Genomic DNA, 20,715 nt, shown 5'->3' with positions numbered 1-20,715 from the left:
GTTGACTGCCATTTCAGGGACACAGTATGGGGAGTTTTAACAGGACAGGGAAGTGACAATCTGACAGGTTTGGTCATGCATGAAGTCAAAGAGATTGAGACATGGATCCTGAGACTGTTAAGTGCACCTGTACCAGTTCCTGGCAAAACAAGAGTTGAGGTTAGTATTATATTGCATTAAAAAAATGTATTTGGATTTTATCATTTTGACTAAAAATTAGATTGTTTAAAAAACCATAAAATAAATATATTGAAGGTATAAATTAAAAACAAAGCTCATTTTGCTTGAACATGTAATGTGTAAACTTTGCTTGCAGTGCATACATGTACATGGGATTGTCTTTAGTTATTACCTTACATCCACATCTATTGTAACATTGGTGCTGGATAAACGAGTTAATGCACTAGTACACCGAACTTGATAATTTTGCTATCTAGAGCATAGTTAACTGGCAGACTTAAAAGCTAAATGCTTTTGAAATTGAAGGTGATCTAGAAATTTGTTCCAATAAAATGGTTGAGAAGATGGAACTTTTTGTAAATGAAAGTCGTCAAATTGACATCTAATGAGCTTCAAAGAGGCTTAATAATATTGAAACAGAACAAAATCAAATTGATTTTGACTGAATCTTTCACTTCAAGTTCTCTTTTAAAGAAAGTGGGATGGACCTTTACTAAAAGTATTTTGCAGTAAATTGCCCTTGTTAAGTGTAATCTTCTCAGAAATGCTTCAGACTCGTTACAGTAATTGACATTTTGTAAAAGATTTTTCCTTGATTTGGAAATCAATCACTTGCATGGGTAACTAGTATACTTTAGAATCTTAAGATCAGGAAAACATATTATTGATATTATATGATTATGTCATGATAAGTTGAAATCAATGGTTATAGGGAAGAAGTATAAACATTTTGTTAAGGTGCGTTTTTTCAAGTAATACTTGCAATTTTTTAGCATTTAATCATTGCTTAGTACAGAATTAAATACATTCATGTATCATAAAAGTCACATGTTTTTGTTTCCAATGATCCATTGTTATGATGTTGTTCGTTATGTTTTTCTTACTTTCCATCATAAGTCATGTAGTCCTTTATTTAAGGACTGTCCTTGATTGAATACAAAATATGCAATGCTGTTATTCTTTAGTTGATTAATTTTTTGTTTGTTTCATGATTTTAAGGTTGTAAAATTTATAGAGTAACTGTAGGACAAATGTAGGAAGGGAAGCAAGAAACTGATCAACATATTTTTTGGTCTATTTACATTTATTATATACTAACTGAAACTTTTAGATAACAGTCAATGTATTTTGAAGCTGCCCTATTGTTATTTTTTAACAGTAATACATTCATGGTTGATGTTGTGAACAAGCTCAGCATTACTTTCAAAAATTAAAAAAAACTCAATGGAAAAATAGTTTTACACTTAACAGATAAACATGATAAATAAGCTTTCCCCATTGGGTAAAAAAACATCAATTGAATGTGTGAATTCCTATATTATTTTTTCCGTACATGTGTTAAAATTTAACAAAGGAAACCCATAGGATGTAATAACTATTGCTTTCACAGCTGTTATAAAGGTAGTTTTATTCCAGTGCCCCTGGTACAAATGTACATACATAACTTACATTGTGCATTTCAAACAAAATTTATCACAAAATCAAGTCACCAAATTTGTACTTGATATGACTTTTCATGCTTTCAAAACATAATGATTAAAAAGATATTTTATACAATGTATTTGTAAATTAAATCTTTTATATCTTTTACATCATTTATTTTGAAAGATGTTACTTTATTATCACTATAATACTTATGAATGATTCCAAATTTAAAATGAAACGAAAGTTGTGATACATGCTTGGAGCTATAAATACAAATTTAGGACCATTTTTACATGATTTTAATTCCTTTCACTGGTATATAATTATTCAGTTCCTTTATCACCTCCTGCATAAAAAAAAATATTACTCCCACTTTCTCAAAATGTCATTTGATTTCTATTACAACATGTAAAACATAAAACTTTGATGAAATAAATGAAAAACTATACATTATATAGGCTTCTTTAACCTTTTGTATAAATTGGCTGTTTTAAAGATAAATCAAGTTGTGTAAAACACTTTTCTATGGAAAATATTTCAATTGAATATATAGCAAAGATGTGACTTTATTATCCTCCTACATAAATACCTATATAGCTACTAATTTATAAATCTGAGACGTTTGACATTTTCAATAGGGTATATATATATTATATATTGACCTATTTCAAGATGTGGATTTATTAATTTGTTTTTTAGTACATTGTATACACATGTATATATGTATATATAATACACATGTATATAGGATTCAACATGTACATAACTAAATTTCATAATAATTTTTTTTATTTTACGAACTACTATTATATAAGACTATAAGTTTGGATAGAAAGTAAATGAAGTAATGAACCTTGTATATATATATATATACAACTCGTCTAAACATCAACCCAACAATGTTAGATCTGTAAATTTGCTTTTGCAAATTTTTTGTTCCCTCGTCGGAATTCGAACCCTTGCTACTGAGATATTGTGACACCAAATCGCCTGCACTGTAGCCGTCCCACTAGACTACACGACCACCTGGGCTTCACAATAATAAAGCTTTCGTTGGCGGTGTGTTACCTTTCCTCAGTTTTAATCTAGCGGTGTACTACAGTACATAATATATAAGGCATGGAGATGTTATATATATATATATGTACATAACAGCTATGTGAAATGCTCTGTACAAAAAAGTAAAGGTTCAATTTTGTACATGAATAATGGATAAAAAGCATTATTTCTTTCTTTAATTAAAGCTCTAATTTTTGTACAAATAACTTATAACGAGAAAAGATTTCGATAATCAAAACAAGGGATATGCTGCATAAAAATTCATGACACAAATATTTTGCATGCATTTGATAAAGTGCCTTTATTTGCTATCCTCCATCTCAACATCACAGTGGGGTCTTCAACAAGGAGCAAAAACTTGTACATCTGTCACTTGAAGGTTATGACAGCCCTAACACTGGTTTATGTGTAAATCTTTGCTCTATGGCACTCATTCCACAAATTAACAAGTAATCTTATTTAAAATTACACTGAAATTTTTAAGTTGATATTGTCTTATTCATTATTTTTGATATCATATCATATTCATTGTACAATTTACATTGCAGTGCTGTCTCTATCTGTTTCTCTGGAAATTCATCTGGCCTCTCATTTTAAATCAAATAATATTTTAGAATATAGTAATTGAATAAGTGAGAAAAAAAAGAAAGCACAGTTTTTATGATGGTTAGATGCTTTATAAACCAACACATTTCAAATACATTGGAAATCTGAAATATGTGATAGATACATGTAACATAAAAAAAAAAAGTCGTACAACTCTTCTTTTTCTTTTTCAGGTCCAGGTTTTACCAAAAGATTTACAGCCCCCATTGTTGTTTGCCTTGCCAGACCATACCCGGTTTTCACTTATAGACTTCCCCTTACATTTACCATTAGAACTGTTAGGTGTTGATACATGCCTGAAAGTTCTCACCGCTATCATGTTAGAATATAAGGTAAGCACAAGTGAAATTAACATCTATATAGAAAAATTATCTTAAGTGTGGTGATTAGGCCTTTAAGTCATAAAACTTTCGAGTAAGGGGTTTTTGTACTCATACTCTAAAATCAACCAATCAAATAGTTTGATTATTTTGATTTCGTGTTTCGAGCATGATTTTAGTGGTCCAAGCACTGAGCAAAATTTTATGACTTCCACCCCAGATCTAAACTGGCAAATAGTATTTTGTTTGTTATTGGAAAAATAACTTATCCAGCTGTATGCCACAGAGGAGGAGTTGGTTATCTTGACCTTTGATAGTCATCATTGACCTTATAAGGAATAGCCAAAGCTAGATAAAAAAAATAGCATCAAAAGAAAATGAATTGAATTTATTTTTATTTCTTTATTGTATTTTACTGGTAAACAGACTTCAATATTACACTTTTTCACTGAAAGCAGTAAAAACCTTTAAAACTATTTTTAATATCTTTTATTTTATGTGTTTACTGTACAAGGGTGTTTTATACTTTCTGTGACTTAAGTCTTCGTTACTTGTAGGTTGTGATGCAATCACGTGATTATAAGGCCCTGACAATGAGTTTGATGGCATTAGTCTACATGCTTTACCCATTTAAATATATGTTTACTTGTAGGTTGTGATGCAATCACGTGATTACAATGCCCTGACAATGAGTGTGATGGCATTTGTCTATATGCTTTTCCCATTAGAATATATGTTTACTTGTAGGTTGTGATGCAATCATGTGGTTACAATGCCCTGACAATGAGTGTGATGGCATTTGTCTATATGCTTTACCCATTAGAATATATGTTTACTTGTAGGTTGTGATGCAATCACGTGGTTACAATGCCCTGACAATGAGTGTGATGGCATTTGTCTATATGCTTTACCCATTAGAATATATGTTTACTTGTAGGTTGTGATGCAATCACGTGATTATAATGCCCTGACAATGAGTGTGATGGCATTTGTCTATATGCTTTACCCATTAGAATATATGTTTACTTGTAGGTTGTGATGCAATCACGTGATTATAATGCCCTGACAATGAGTTTGATGGCATTTGTCTATATGCTTTACCCATTAGAATATATGTTTACTTGTAGGTTGTGATGCAATCACGTGATTATAATGCCCTGACAATGAATATGATGGCATTTGTCTATATGCTTTACCCATTAGAATATATGTTTACTTGTAGGTTGTGATGCAATCTCGTGATTATAATGCCCTGACAATGAGTGTGATGGCATTTGTTTATATGCTTTACCCATTAGAATATATGTTTCCTGTTATACCATTGTTGCCAACCTGCATGTCGTCAGGAGAACAGGTAAATACTTCTTATAAGTCTGACATTGTCTTTATTACTTTAGTATCTTATGTTATGCACACATGCTGACCATACATCATGATGTTTCTTTAAAAATAAAAAGACCATGTATATTAGTTTTTAAACTTAAATAATTTTAAAACCCCAGAAAGTCTGTTTTTCAAACAGTCCCCTCCATACAGTTAAGGAAAGGTAAGGTACTTCAATTTATACATGTAACCAGTTTAATTTTAAAACAGTTCTGTATTTCACTCATCTTCACTAAAAAAGGATTGCAATGCAGCCCCACCTTTTTGCCCATGGCAGATTATGATGGAATTTGTGAATACATGTACAGCTCTACAACCATCTTGCCTCTGAAAGCAGTAACACCTACTCGAACTACACCATTCTTAACCAAGAGAGCACAAGTTTGTACAATTTTTAGATGTACATTGTTTGTGTAAAAAACGACTGCATTCAATATTTACAAATTTCATGAAGCAGAAATTAATAACATATACATTGTACATTCAAACATTTGCATGAATTTTTTCTGAACACTGGATCTTCTATACCCACAAATCCACAACAACATACTGTACCTCATTTGTACCTTGTGACTAATATTGAATCCACAATATACCCGACATTTCATCTATATTTGTTTACATTTTGTATCTTTTAGCTCTTATGTTTTAACTGATTATTTGTATTTGAATGACTTTTTTTGCAGTGAACATTTGTTTACATCAACTTTATAATGATTTCCCTTTTCATACTAGATATTGATAAATTTGCAAAATAATTGATGACATTTTGTCACATTTGTTGCTGTATTGTCAGTATATATATCCAGATGTTCCACATACTTAACATACATAAATCGTTAAAAAAAGAGGGTATTTACCTTCTGAACTATACTTTAAAAGTGAATTTATAAAAGAAACAAAGAACAGAAGAAATCGGTGAATGATCATGTAAAATAATTATTGTATAAAAAATCATTACTTTAAATGAAAAATGTACTATGACTTCACTGTGTGTACCCTGTAATTTATCATTCATAGTTTATTTGGAACATAAACTCCTAAAACTCACAAGTTCATGTAATGAATGAGAGTATGCATATATATCAATGCAGGATCAGAACTAAAAAAAATAGAGCAGTCAAAATCCCAAATGTTTTCAAACCTAGATTGGCTCTTTCAACACGAAATCCTTACCTACAGAAGTAAGCTCCCAAAAAACCTTATGTCAATAATCTTCCCCTTGAATTACCCTTTTTCTAGAAAAGCTCATGCCATGCAAATATTTTTTGTCAACTGTATAAGTATCAATTTAGGTGCTTTTTGTCAGTTAAACGGTTCTTCAAATGATCAAAAATGGCTTTCCTTTTCTGTGCTTATCAAATGTAAAACATGCAATATTGTAACATGTTGAATGTTTTAATAGATATAGGAAGATTTGGTGTGAGTGCCAATGAGACAACTCTCTATCCAAATAACAATTTAAAAAAAAGTAAACCATTATAGATCAATGTACGGCCTTCAACATGGAGCCTTGGCTCACACCGAACAACAATAAAGGGCCCCAAAATTACTAGTGTAAAACCATTCAAACGGGAAAACCAAGGGTCTTTTCTATATAAAAAAACGAGAAACGAGAAACACGTATTGTTGCAAATTTCCTTTCTATTTAGGTACCATTAGATATATGCTATACCCTGTAGTATATATTCCAAGCCATTTGATTACATATCTTATTGTTTTAACAGCTGCTGAGTGCCCCTACACCTTTTATTATTGGAGTTCCTGCCAGTTTTATACCATACAAGAAAGAATTTAAAATCCCAGATGATGTCTGGCTTGTAGATCTGGATTCTAACAAGGTATTATATACTTGACTTTTATGTGCTCTGCATGTGAACTTATTGTTGTCTTGAGCTACTGTCTACACCATGTTTAAAAGTAGCATTGGATGAGAGTGATATGATAAAAGCTCCATAGTATCAGATTGTGCTATTTACTTTAGTAAATATATGAATGACACTTAGTAATGTGGAAATCTTTGGATTAATAATCTTTTATGAGGTATAAATGTTCATGAATAGTTTTTTAGACAAAATGTGTGATTCACTTTTTTTTTTTTTTTGACATTTAATGACTGTAGGACAGAAATCTTTCCTGACATAGAGGACAAGGAAGTGTAAAATTCAGAAAGATTCCCAAAATAATGAAATTTATATAATGAGTTTTTTAAGACATGTAAGAAGACGTAGCAATGCAAGAAATTTTTTTTTTTTGTGTTAAGGGTAAAGTTTGAAGGGTCAACAAAAAATAAAAAAAACAGTATTTAGTCTTTTATCACTGAATTTACAAAATGTACCTCAAAAGAAAAGACACAGTTTGAGTATGTAGTATGAGACTATAACTGAACAATTTGGTTCCAGTTTGAAATTCTATGTTGTAACTGCGACAAAACTACCATACTTAGTGCTTTGATTTCAGCTGTTTCCTGACAATCCTAATCAATAAAAGCATCACACTTGTGACATTTATTTCCCCCTTCGTCCAATCCCTATCATTAGTAGAGATGATTACTTTATCAATCACAACAACGTGCTCTTGTTCCATTCAGTAATTTGTTACGTCAAAGTGTTTCATTAAGTCGTAATCCACAAAATTCCATTCTTAGCTTTCCAACTAATGAGTGTTTTTTTCCTGTTATTCTGGGATTGATGAAATAATTGAATTGTGTGGTTCTATATGTAGTCTGTATACTATGAATATTTAATGATGTACTGGTAAAATCATTTGTACGAAGGTAAATCCTGAAAATGTGCTTCTGATATCGAGATATTTGTAACATGTTGAATTTGTCATTTATAGCTATACTTGAAAAGTATGATAGCATTAAAAGTTCATATGTTTTGGCTGCTATCTCTAAGAAGAAGTATATGTACATGCACATTTAATTTTAGGCATTACAAGAGTTCAAAATAGTTTGTTTAGGGGTCAGCTGAAGCCCTTCTTTGGGTACTGGTTACTCTCTGTGTTGAAGACCCATTAGTGATTAGTGGCCTTGGGGCTGTATTGTTCTCTTTGGTGCAGTTGTCTCTTTGACATATTCCCCATTTCCATTCTCCATTTTAATGTTGAGGGTCTATCAATATATAATTTTACACAATATTAACAATAAAACAAATGCCTACCGTATTTGGGCATGTATAGTCCGCACTTTTTTTCCTTAAATATGTAGTGTGTACAAGGGGTGCGGACTATACACAACTATAGACGGTTTTCGAAATTTATTAAAAAAAAATTTTTTTTTTTTTTAAATTTCGTTTTTCTGCATCAACAATGTATATTGGAGACGTTTATTGTATTTACTTCATTTAATTCTTATTCTTTTATTCTTTTTTTAACTTTTCTTTTCAAAATTGATTATTAAAAGTAAAGGTGTGACATCCTGCATAGGTAATCAAGAGAGGTAATTAGGGATTAAGTATGGGTGTGTAGCAATTAAATAATGATGTCAAGTTTTGACAGGTGTTAAATATTATAATCCCAGGCAATAAAACAACATGATCAATGAAAAGATTATATAAGATTAAATAGTTTTAAAATTTTGATTACTGCTAAATAATTTAGATAAATGTTTGATCTCTTTTTTCTTTTGTTCCATAATATTCAAATTATTTCTGTTATATTATATATCAGCTTGGACATACTTAGACAAATGTTGATTTTAAAATGAATCTCTTGATTCATACCTACTATATAAAATTATTAAATATTAACTACCTGATGAAAAGTTCTACCATTTCATTTTTTTATGAAATAAATAAAACATAATTATTTTTTTTTATAAAATACATGGAGAATAGCTCTCTTTCAATGGATTTTTACAGTGAACTAGACTTACAATAATTTTTTTTTTTTTTTTTTTTTTACAAAACTTTTTTTTTCGATTTTAAGGGGATGTAAGAGGGGTGCGGACTATACATAAATGCGTACTATACACGGCCGAATACGGTACCATTGTTATAGTACATTGTTTTGTCCATTTTTGTTGAAATTTATGTCATGAATGTAAGTCATAGCACTGCTTAATAAGGTCAGGTACATTGTATTACTGGTATATGTTAGCTAGAATGGTGTCCGGTCATGAAGGTGCTATATTTAAAGGTCATGTCGAACTTGTTAGTCCTGCTACATGTTAACTTTAGGATGGTCTTTTGATTATTCGTTTTTCTTGGTTTTTAACATGTCATTTTATTGGAATGTTTAAATGGAATGTGTACGTGCTTTTCCCTGTGACATCACAACATTCATGCTATCACCACGCTATTGACGTCAGGCATAAAAATCTGTAATCTAATCAATAATGCTAGAAAGTATAGAAATTGACAATATAACGTCAGCTGTGAAATTAAAGAGAAAGCGTTCAGTATAAATTCTAATAGATATTTGTTATTTCTAGTCGAAATCAATACTGAGAATCAGAACTCAAAGCCATTGCAAGAGGGATTAATTATTTATTGTAAAAGATTCCTACAGAGGATAAATGTGAAATATATGTCTGAAGATGCTTTATCATCATGATTCTATTGATATTTTCTTGTTTGCTTTTGTTTGAAAGTATTTGCATTAACAGAATTGTTCATAAATCATCAATAACTTCCCCACAACCCAAACTAGACTAACATGATTAACATCAGGGTAATGAATATAGGCATTATCATGTCTGTCTGTTTGTCTGCTTGTTCAGTGGTTGTGTCAGTTGGTGTGTCTTGTCTGGACAAGAACTTTTAAATGCCATGAAGGACATTTAAACAAGGAATTATTTGAATCTAGAATAATTTTGAATTATGAATTCTGCAAAAATTGATGAGAAATTTTGATGAAAACTTACCCAACTAAATAGGGTTAGCCATGCCCACATGTCTAAGGGGGTTATAGTTAGCATGGTTAGTTAATACCGAAATGATAGTGAAAGTAAAATTGACCTTACCCTATTTAGTTGGGTTAGTTTTCAATATACATTTCTATTCAATTTTCCAGAATTCAAAATTATTACAGATTCAAATAATTCTTTGTTTTTAAGATAATATAGGTTTATTGCACGACTAATGGTAAATATTGTCATAAAAAGATTTTTATAATGGATAAACAGAATGAGTGTAAACAGATTCTACAGGAGATTTCTTCATCATGCAATAACCCTTTATTTTACAATGTATAGCAAAGTAAACAATCCTGCTCCAGTTGTTGTGTTCCTCATTTATTAGAAAGTGTATTTACATGGTATCAGAACCCAGACTCGGCTTTGCATAAAATTCATCAGAGGAAAAATGGTTAATACTAAGTGGAGGCTTTCAGAATAAAACAAAATTATTTCTTATCAGGTATTATTTATATGATATTATTCTATAACAGGCTGACCAATTCTTTATCATAGGGTATAAATGACACATTATCAGGATTGTGATAAGAAATTTCCAATGCCCAATGTTATGTGGACAGTGAAATGAGATAAGTTTACAGATAAGGGTTTTAATCTTGTCAAGTGGAACATAGTCATACATGTATACTGTAAAATTCACAAATGCTTTGCATGCATTTATTGTTGTGATTGTTGATTGTTTGACAATTGATAAAATGCAAGATTTAGTATTATGATTTCAGGAAATGCTACAAATAATCTTGTTATCAAAATTTGTCAATGCAAGATTTTATTTTTGCAAAACATATATATAATGAAATGTTCGTAATAATAAAAACACTTTGTCATAGTTCATTTAGTTGTACATGGATTAGTTAATTTGAGTTGACCCTTTCTGGTAATGCCTATTCAGAGCTTATATTGATTACTATGTGCAAAAGACTTGAAAAGAGCAATGAATTCTGTCGGAATCATCCCAATTGGTATTCAGGCGCCACAAGTGTGGTAATTACTGGCAATACTGCACTGAATGATTTATCTCCCTGTATACTATGATTGATTTCTACCAAACCTTTTATCCTCCCAGGCCTTTACTTCTATCTATTGATTGATGAGTTTTAATTAGGCCAAGATGTGCTGTAATCTATAAGCTTTCTCAATGTGGATTGTAGATGTCGATATTCAAGTCTAGTATTGTAAAAAACAGACATTTAATAGTTCTCAGTTTAAGAAAAATCTATTCTATATAATTATAAACTCGTTTTAGACAATTCGTTCTAAGAAATCCGAGCAGACATCAGAAGTTGCCAATGGATACCAACTTGGTGCAATTGCTGCAATTAGTCAAATGATAAAGTAGATTTTATGAAAGAACAAATATATCCGTAACAGATTACCTATTCAAGTCATGCAAAATGACAAATATTTTAAGAATTTCCATCTCATAGAAAGTAAGAAATATTGGTCTGGGCGTGTTTATGGTTATAAAAAATCTTTTGCATCAGAATTGAAAGCATTTTTTTTTTTAAATCAAATTCAATTAATTTGGTCTTTCTGACAAATATTTTGATGTGATTTGATTTTTTTTAAATGTCATGTGAGCAACTTCTGATTGAAGTAGAATATTTATAGATGTACATGTACATATCCCAATCCAACTACCAATAAATTGCTCTATTAAGGTCAAGTTACAGTAAATGGGCTATGCCTTCGATTTCAGTAAAATTTGGCATACAGCTCTGTCTCAATGAACTTCAACTGAAAATCGAAATAATAATGCATTTATCTCAACTATCATTTGAAATATTACTGTTTGAATTCTTACAAAATGGGTGAACATTTGTATAGAAAGCACATAAAATCGGCGAAAACCCTTCTAAAATTTGTCTTAAAATCGCCAAATCTCTAATTCTACTCCATAGATTTTTCTTAAAAAACTATATATTGTTGATACATAAATTTCCGTTATAATGATGCAAAATAAAGGTAGGGTCACCGACTTAGTTTTTACAGTATACATCATTCAAAGTTGCGTTCTTTGTGAAAAAATCCAACAAAACGTCGAAATAATCGTAACGATATCGCGTTGCAGGCCGTAACACGTTGATTTTTGAGGTTTTTCACTACCAATAAGGTAACAATTTGATTATTAGCTAAAAAACGAAGTCGGTGACACTATGATTATTTTATATCATTAAAACAGAAATTTATGTGTCAACAATATATAGTTTTTTAAGAAAAATCTATGGAGTAGAATTAGAGATTTGGCGATTTTAAGTCAAATTTTAGAAGGTTTTTCGCCGATTTTATGTGCTTTCTATACAAATGTTCACCCATATTAGGAGAAATCAATCTGCAACTTTTCAGCAAATAAAAGAGATAAATGTATTATTTTTTCGATTTTCAGTTGTAGTTCAACGAGCCAAGGTTGTTTGCAATTTTGTAGAAAAATCTGTGACATAGCCCATTTACTGTTCCTTTACCTTAAATGAAAAGATGACACTCTCAGCACAAACATTAATTTACTTTTCTAATAGTAATTTACTTTTCTAATAGTCAGATAGTGTTGTGACACAAAAGCATTGATACTGGGTATCAATTTATACAGAGAGAGGGATGAATTAAAAGTTTAAAGTAGTTTAATCCCTATAAATAAACCTTAGAATAAAATAATTGAATAAACAACTCCTATAGAATGTACAGTGAAAAAGAAAATTGTATAGAATTAGTTTATTATTCTAACCTTGTAGATGTACTTATGTTTGGTAATCTTCACATAATCAGTAGGAAATTATGTCATATAAATACCACCATTATTCAAATTTAAATAACATTATGTCAGATATTTATGTTCCCTGTTCCTTAAATAAATTAGAGACCTTGATTTTTGCTCTCATTTAAAACTTGACTTCTTTAGCACTAGAACTATGTATATAATGTTGGCAAATAAACAATATTTATGTATGCAAGAAGCACCAATAACTTTTCACCCAGTATATAGTGTGTTTATCACGAAAAGGGCCAATGATGCTATTTAAATAAATTCACAGACAAAACAATGCACAACTTGCAAGAAGCACATAAAATTAAAAAATGACACCATACATTTCATAGAATACATGATGTGATATATATATAGATATATATAATTTAATTTTGGATGTAACACGTCTTCTGATTGGCTGATGATATTTTGTTATGAGCCCATAGACATAATTTAGTCATGTGACCGTGACATCATCAACGTTTTTCATGGTTTTCTACTATTAAAAAGGAATTTAGAATTAAATTATAAGGAGACTAATATTTTTTCTGTCTATTCAAAATAACATAAAACATTTGGTGCACACTGTTAAATAACCCGCTACGCGCGTTGTTCAGTGTGCACCAAATTTTTTATGTTATTTCTTCATAGACAGAAAAAATATTACAGTCATTCCTTAAATATATATCTCCCATGTTCCTTCATCAAACTTCTTCCATTCCAGGGGCGGATCCAGCCATTTTAAAAAGGGGGTGGGGTTCCCAACCCAGGATAAAGGAGGGATTTCAACCATATGTCCCCATTCAAATGCATTGATCTGCCAAAAAAAGGGGGTTCCAACCCCCCATTACCCTCCCCCTGGATCCACCACTGCATTCAAGGATTTTAACTTTCATAATCTGTTGCAAATAGCTATATATAGCAGTACACATGTACTCTAAAAAGGGACTTTTACAATAGTTCACATTATATTCTAAATTCAGTTTATATGAAAATAAACTTTAAAGATATTGTATAACTTATACATACAATCAAACAAATCTTGTAAAATAAGAAATGCTACAAATCTTTAATTCAAATAAAGGGAATAATTGTTATTAAAACTTTAATATTAAATGGAATAGATATCTAAACTACAGAACTTAATATTTTAAAACCCTATTGAAAAGCCGCCTACACTTTTTAATTGTGTATTTGTTTAACTTGATGTACAATGCATTGTGTTCATATATAGATCATGTAGATTGAATTAAAGAAACACATGTGAATTTAAAGAAAACAGATTTTTAAAAGATGCAAGAAAACTGCAAGTTATATAAACATCATGAACATAGAAGAAATCCGACCAGCAGAAGAAATGTTGCGTAAGTCTCCCATTGTGACAAAAAAATGGCTCCTTGGTCAAAGCAATTTGTTATGTCCCTTGTGTGTTACCTACATGTAAGAATACCAATTCTGTTTTGAGACTTAAGTCCTTTGTTTGCCTTTTGCTGCTTTTTACTCTTTAGTCAGATGGTTGTCTCTTTGACACTCCCATTCTCAATTTTACTAATTATCTAAGATATCAAAATAAGACTTAAAAAATTGAATTACTACTGTGATTCCAAATGGTACTGTTTTAAGAATTGATAAGTTGGTTGTCTAGGATTCTGTACCAATTGAGTATTTACGCAGTTCTATCCAGTAACCTTATTGAGTTGATAACTGCATATTAATTTAGATCTACAATATTATTAATGCTATCAAATAGTTGTCAACATGTCCAATGATATGGAAACGAAACCTCATTTATCAAATCATTGATCATGACCAGTTATCTGTTATTTACATGGTAATTTAATCAGGGTAATGATTTTTTACTGTTAGTCAATTGAATTACAGATGCATATTTAGATTAATTCAAGGACAAAATAGATTTTATGATGAAATCCATTAGTCCTCTGAGATATGATTTACCATGTTAATACAGATCTCTAAATAATGTTGTGTTACTATAATTGCATTAATATGGGAAATTCAATTACTGCCGGATAGGTACTTTTTATGCAACTTAACATTTATGAAAGAATAAATCTATTGATACATGTATGTTCTTTCATTCTCCTATATAAAAGTTACTATTTCCAAAGGGTATCTACTATATATGCACTCCCACGGGTATTTACAATCCACACATTCCCAATGTGTATTTACACTTAATACATATATAAATTCATATATGCCACAGTGCATGTCGTGTTATTCATGTCATTAGGAATTCAAGTTATTAGAGCTTTTTCATGCCTGCAGATATTCATATTCAGTTTGAACTTGGTTGTAAGTTTTCTTTCAATGTTTGATATAAGCTTAGAACTGGTCCTAAACTTTCTGAGATTGTTATAATTCTGATGCCTATATGTAAGGGTGTTTGTCCTATTCATAATGCAGTACAGAACAGTATAGTTATTTACATTCTAGTGTGATGGTTACTGATGAATAGTTTTTATACGACCGCAAATTTTGAAAAAATTTTCGTCGTATATTGCTATCACGTTGGCGTCGTCGTCGTCGTCGTCCGAATACTTTTAGTTTTCGCACTCTAACTTTAGTAAAAGTGAATATAAATCTATAAAATTTTATCACAAGGTTTATGACCACAAAAGGAAGGTTGGTATTGATTTTGGGAGTTTTGGTCCCAACATTTTAGGAATTAGGGGCCAAAAAGGGCCCAAATAAGCATTTTCTTGGTTTTCGCACTATAACTTTAGTTTAAGTTAATAGAAATCTATGAAATTTTGACACAAGGTTTATGACCACAAAAGAAAGGTTGGGATTGATTTTGGGAGTTTTGGTTTCAACAGTGTAGGAATTAGGGGCCAAAAAAGGGCCCAAATAAGCATTATTCTTGGTTTTCGCACAATAACTTTAGTTTAAGTAAATAGAAAATAATGAAATTTAAACACAATGTTTATGACCACAAAAGGAAGGTTGGTATTGATTTTGGGAGTTTAGGTCCCAACAGTTTAGGAATTAGGGGCCAAAAAGGGACCCAAATAAACATTTTCTTGGTTTTCGCACCATAACTTTAGTATAAGTAAATAGAAATCTATGAAATTTAAACACAAGGTTTATGACCATAAAAGGAAGGTTGGTAATGATTTTGGGAGTTTTGGTCCCAACAGTTTAGGAATAAAGGGCCCAAAAGGTCCAAAATTAAACTTTGATTGATTTCATCAAAATTGAATAATTGGGGTTCTTTGATATGCCGAATCTAACTGTGTATGTAGATTTTTAACTTTTGGTCCCGTTTTCAAATTGGTCTACATTAAGGTCCAAAGGGTCCAAAATTAAACTTCGTTTGATTTTAACAAAAATTGAAATCTTGGGGTTCTTTGATATGCTGAATCCAAACATGTACATATATTTTTGATTATGGGCCCAGTTTTCAAGTTGATCCATATCGGGGTCCAAAATTAAACTTTGTTTGATTTCATCAAAAATTGAATAAATGGGGTTCTTTGATATGCCAAATCTAACTGTGTATGTAGATTCCTCAATTTTGGTCTTGTTTTCAAATTGGTCTACTTTAAAGTCCAAAGGGTCCAAAATTAAACTTAGTTTGATTTTAACAAAAATTGAAATCTTGGGGTTCTTTGATATGCTGAATCCAAACATGTACTTAGATTTTTGATTATGGGCCCAGTTTTCAAGTTGGTCCAAATCAGGATCTAAAATTATTATATTAAGTTTTGTGCAATAGCAAGTCTTTTCAATTGCACAGTATTGTGCAATGGCAAGAAATATCTTATTGCAAAATATTGTGAAATAGCAATTTTGTTTTTAATTAGAGTTATCTTTCTTTGTCCAGAATAGTAAGCAAGAAATATCTAATTGTAAGAATTTTTTTTATTTGGAGTTATCTTTCTTTGTCCAGAATCAACTTAAATCCTTGTTATATATACAATATACAATGTATAATCACTTTTTACTACCAACTGATAAATTAAAATAATCTTTACCATTCAGTGATAACAAGCAGTTTTTTGGAAAATGACGCAGTCATTGTTCCATAACTGCCGACCTGAACTTCATTACATTGCTCTGCCTACCGCGCTTGGTTTCGTATTTCCTATTTTCCAAACAAACTGGAATCTGCTTGTGTTATCATTGTGTAGTATTAAACCAGCCAGGACCCAGTTTACACTGGTTTTTGCTTGTATTCCACTACACTCGAACAAAGTGTTGTAGTTTGACGGGAACCAGTTTTAGAATTTGTAAACTACAAAACGTAATAGGTTATTGTTCATTCCGTTTTGGTGTTTCATACCGACTTATATGGTTTGAATAAGCTTAAGACCATGCAAACATTAATGTGATAGGTATATTAAAGATTGTTTTACAAAAGGATTGAACTGTTTTACTTTCAAAGTCGTACTATAGGGATATCTGTCATATACGGATTTCCACTCTCACCGGTTAATTTCTTCTTTTACACGTGCTTTGGAAACTTCCTGTTTAATCGCAAGTTTTAAAATTGTTTTTGAGTGAGTTAAACTTATTTTAACAATCATGAAGCGTTCCAGAATCATTTTAAAGCAGTTTCTTCTTCTCTTTGATGATGGAAAAGAGGGACGAAAGACACCAAAGGGACAGTCAAACTCGTAAATCTAAAACAAACTGACAACGCCATGGCTAAAAATGAAAAAGACAAACAGAAAAACAATAGGTTTTCTCAAGAAAATACCGCAAACGATCGCAGAGGAATTGAAACGTACAAGTCAAGTCGGCACCTGGTTAAATTGGCATATAGTCAAATCGGCACCTATTCGACGTCAATTCGGCATCCAATAATATTTGATATAATATTTTCTATTCAATTAATTAATTACTGTTACCAAGTACATAGTGAATATGTTGTTGTGTATTTTGGTAAACCACGAAACGAAAGTGAATATGTAGTGTATAAAGGTAAACAACGAAGCCCTTACCAAAGCTGTTGTTTTAACAATTAGACAATTTTGTGTAATTGTAAAAACAAGTCAATTATTAAAATAAAATGGAAAACTACGAGTCCCTTTCAATAAATCAAACTTTCATGCCAAATAATTAGCAAATTTAAGGTGTTTGTTTTTCAGTAAAGTTTAAACAGCATTAAACCAACAATCCTGTAAAATGCTCAACTGGTTAAAATAATGCAGAAAAATACACAATATCTCATGTATTAGTCCAAATAATTATGACGTCTGGCAAGGCTATTTTATTATTTTTCTGGGACGCCTTCCTACGACGTTCAGGTGCCAATTTAACTAGGTGCCAGTTTGACTAGAATTCTTTGACAAATGTTTGAAACTATCTGAGTTTCATTAGACCTTTGATAACAGTAACAAAAAGATTATTTACTTAATATTTTGTTGGAGAAGGGGGTTCAGACTGTGTGGCATCAGGTCTGTTTGTGCCCAATACATTTTCGCACCCTACACGTTCGCACATTCACACTCTACTCATTCACGCCCAATTTTAATTCAAATTCAAGTTGAATAATTGGAAAATTATGGTTGTTGTTTTAAATTGCTTTGGTGTAAATACTGAATGTATTTATAGCTTGGTATGAGTAAAACATTGAAGATTTTAAAGGAAAAAACACAAAAGATAATTGTTTTTAACAGCTTGGTCCCATTGATCTGAAACAACGAAACAATAAAACATAGAAACCAAAATATAGCAATCCACTAATATAACCAAAACATGATAAAATTTATTCAACACGCAGAAACAAACATAGTCAGAATCTCACTTCATTTTGAAACAAGTCAATGAAACAAGTTATAGCAATACACTAACCAAAACATGATTAAGAGTTATTCAACACAAAATAAAACGTTGACAAAATACCACTTTATTTAGAAAGGATTATTATTATTTTTAGCAATACCTTATCCAAAACATAATTAAGATTTATTCAACACAAAAAAAAATTGCTGTCTCACTTTATTTTGAGACAATGACAACAATTATACTTATAAGAAAACACTTGCTTACATAGTTATTAAAGACAAAACCAATTAAGACATTTGTAAGATTGGGTGCGAACATGTAGGGTGTGAAAGTGAAAGGGGTGAAAATGAGTGGCCGCAAACGTGAATGGAAGCGAACGGACCCGGATTCAGACTATGTACCAGTGAGAAATATACAAGCCTTTCTACGGTATTTATTTGTACAATTCAGCTAGTCTTGACCTATTCATTTGTCTTAAAAAACAGCCAGTTGTCACCTTCACTTCACACACACACACATATACGAATATCAATTATATGCTTACGATACATGTTGCATTGTTAAACTAATTACGGTATGTGAAAATCAAGACTTGCATAAAAACTATCCCAATATTAGAGACAGTGGCGTCATTTTTCTTCAGAGCTTTCAGCTCTTTGATTACATCTTAATATTTTATGATGTATTTAAATGAGTAGTAATTGTTGCAAACTCCATTAGAAATTTTAATTGAGATTAGTTTTGGAATAAGGGAAAGGGGGATGTGATTAAAAAAAATGGGTTCAATTTTCTCATTTGAAATTTCATAAATAAAAAGAAAATTTCTTCAAACATTTTTTTGAGAGGAATAATATTCAACAGCATAGTGAATTGCTCTAAGAGAAAACAAAAATTTTAATTTCATTAGAACACATTCATTCTGTGTCAGAAACCTATGCTGTGTCAACTATTTAATCACAATCCAAATTTAGAGCTGAATCCAGCTTGAATGTTATGTCCATACTGGCCCCAACCGTTCAGGGTTCAACCTCTGCGGTCGTATAAAGCTACGCCTTGCGGAGCACTGGTTTTATTGGCAATTATCAGTGATCGATGATCATGCTATGTACATCTCCGTATGTTGATTTTGTCTACAGGATACAGTCATATAATGACATCTTGTAAATCTGTTTTACCTTATTTGGAAATGAAACAATTTTGATAGATAAAACTTTTTTTTTCCTCTGTTAAATATCGGTTAATTATAATGATTATAATTGGGCCATTAAAAAGATGTATAGTGCTGATTTTATAGCTATTCTATTTAAAGATGATATTGATATGAGTGAACAATTAAACTCATCATACTAGGATCGATTGAAATTTTGTATTTGCACACGTTTTGTCCACAATATTTTTGTTCTGTTCTTTTAAAGACTGCAAATAATGAGGCACAATGAAACAGATTTACTATATATGCAGATTAATACTGGAAAAATAACGACAGAATTCAATTTACACAGATGACGTCATTTGCACCTCTTTCACAGTATTCAAGTACATGATGGGATTACATACTTTTCTTGCATCATGAAATCAGCTGACATAAAGGATAAGTCAGATAATTGTCAACATCAATGAATATAATACAACTAGAAGTACATTTATATTGTTAATTCAGAATTTTTCACGTTTTATTTACGCTATTGTAAAAATGCCATGAAGTCATGTAACGTAAAGTAGCATTTAAGATTCTAATACCATAAATTATATGCATACCAATTCGACGGAAATTGCAATGCTCAAAATCGAATTCTTGTCAATTTGTCAAATATCACAATAATAAATGAAAGTAAAAAGTGACTGAATTTGCAGTACAAATGAAATGATAGAAATATGTGTGTTATTTATTTGATAGGCCTTTATGTGAGACTTTCTATACATAAGTTGAGCATCTGTTGTTCAATCAATATTATCACTGTTAAAGTGTTACAACACTCTTCACCAGATGGGGTTATTATTCATATTAATATTTTTATAATTCATAATTCTTAGGTTTTATGTGTTAGGAATAAAAGGATTAAAAGCTTGAAGTAAACATGATAAATACTATATTATGCTATCCTATTGTTTGTAATTTTATTCTGTTGTGATTGAGTAATTGCTTTGATGTTTAGCACTGTCAGTACTAATTATTTGCTGTATTTAAGCAGAAATTATGTTTCTATAAATAATAAATACCAAATATGTCATTTGAATTATGAAATTCTTGCCTCTTGATTTGGCAATAATCTTTAATCATATAGTTCACAGCTTTAGTAGTCTTATGTAATAAAAGTTTAATGCTT

At 30.7% G+C, this 20,715-nt stretch overlaps 1 protein-coding gene across 14 annotated transcripts in view; it reads left to right on the top strand.

Moving 5' to 3' along the window:
- LOC134685304 (MAP kinase-activating death domain protein-like) overlaps positions 1 to 20,715 on the top strand; it is an 82,731-nt gene that overhangs the window by 12,147 nt on the left and 49,869 nt on the right. For all 14 annotated transcript variants that reach the window (XR_010101288.1, XM_063544959.1, XM_063544947.1 and 11 more), the window contains exons 3-6: positions 18 to 159; positions 3,444 to 3,602; positions 4,813 to 4,944; positions 6,701 to 6,814. Coding sequence is in view for 13 of the 14 variants with exons in the window: in XM_063544959.1 (XP_063401029.1) it covers positions 18 to 159; positions 3,444 to 3,602; positions 4,813 to 4,944; positions 6,701 to 6,814 (547 nt within the window). In the remaining variant the exon portion in view is untranslated. The remainder of the gene's footprint in view (positions 1 to 17; positions 160 to 3,443; positions 3,603 to 4,812; positions 4,945 to 6,700; positions 6,815 to 20,715) is intronic.

This window comes from Mytilus trossulus, chromosome 9 (genome assembly GCF_036588685.1).
Source record: "Mytilus trossulus isolate FHL-02 chromosome 9, PNRI_Mtr1.1.1.hap1, whole genome shotgun sequence".
NCBI lineage: Eukaryota > Metazoa > Mollusca > Bivalvia > Mytilida > Mytilidae > Mytilus > Mytilus trossulus.
This window is presented reverse-complemented; position numbering and strand designations above follow the sequence as displayed.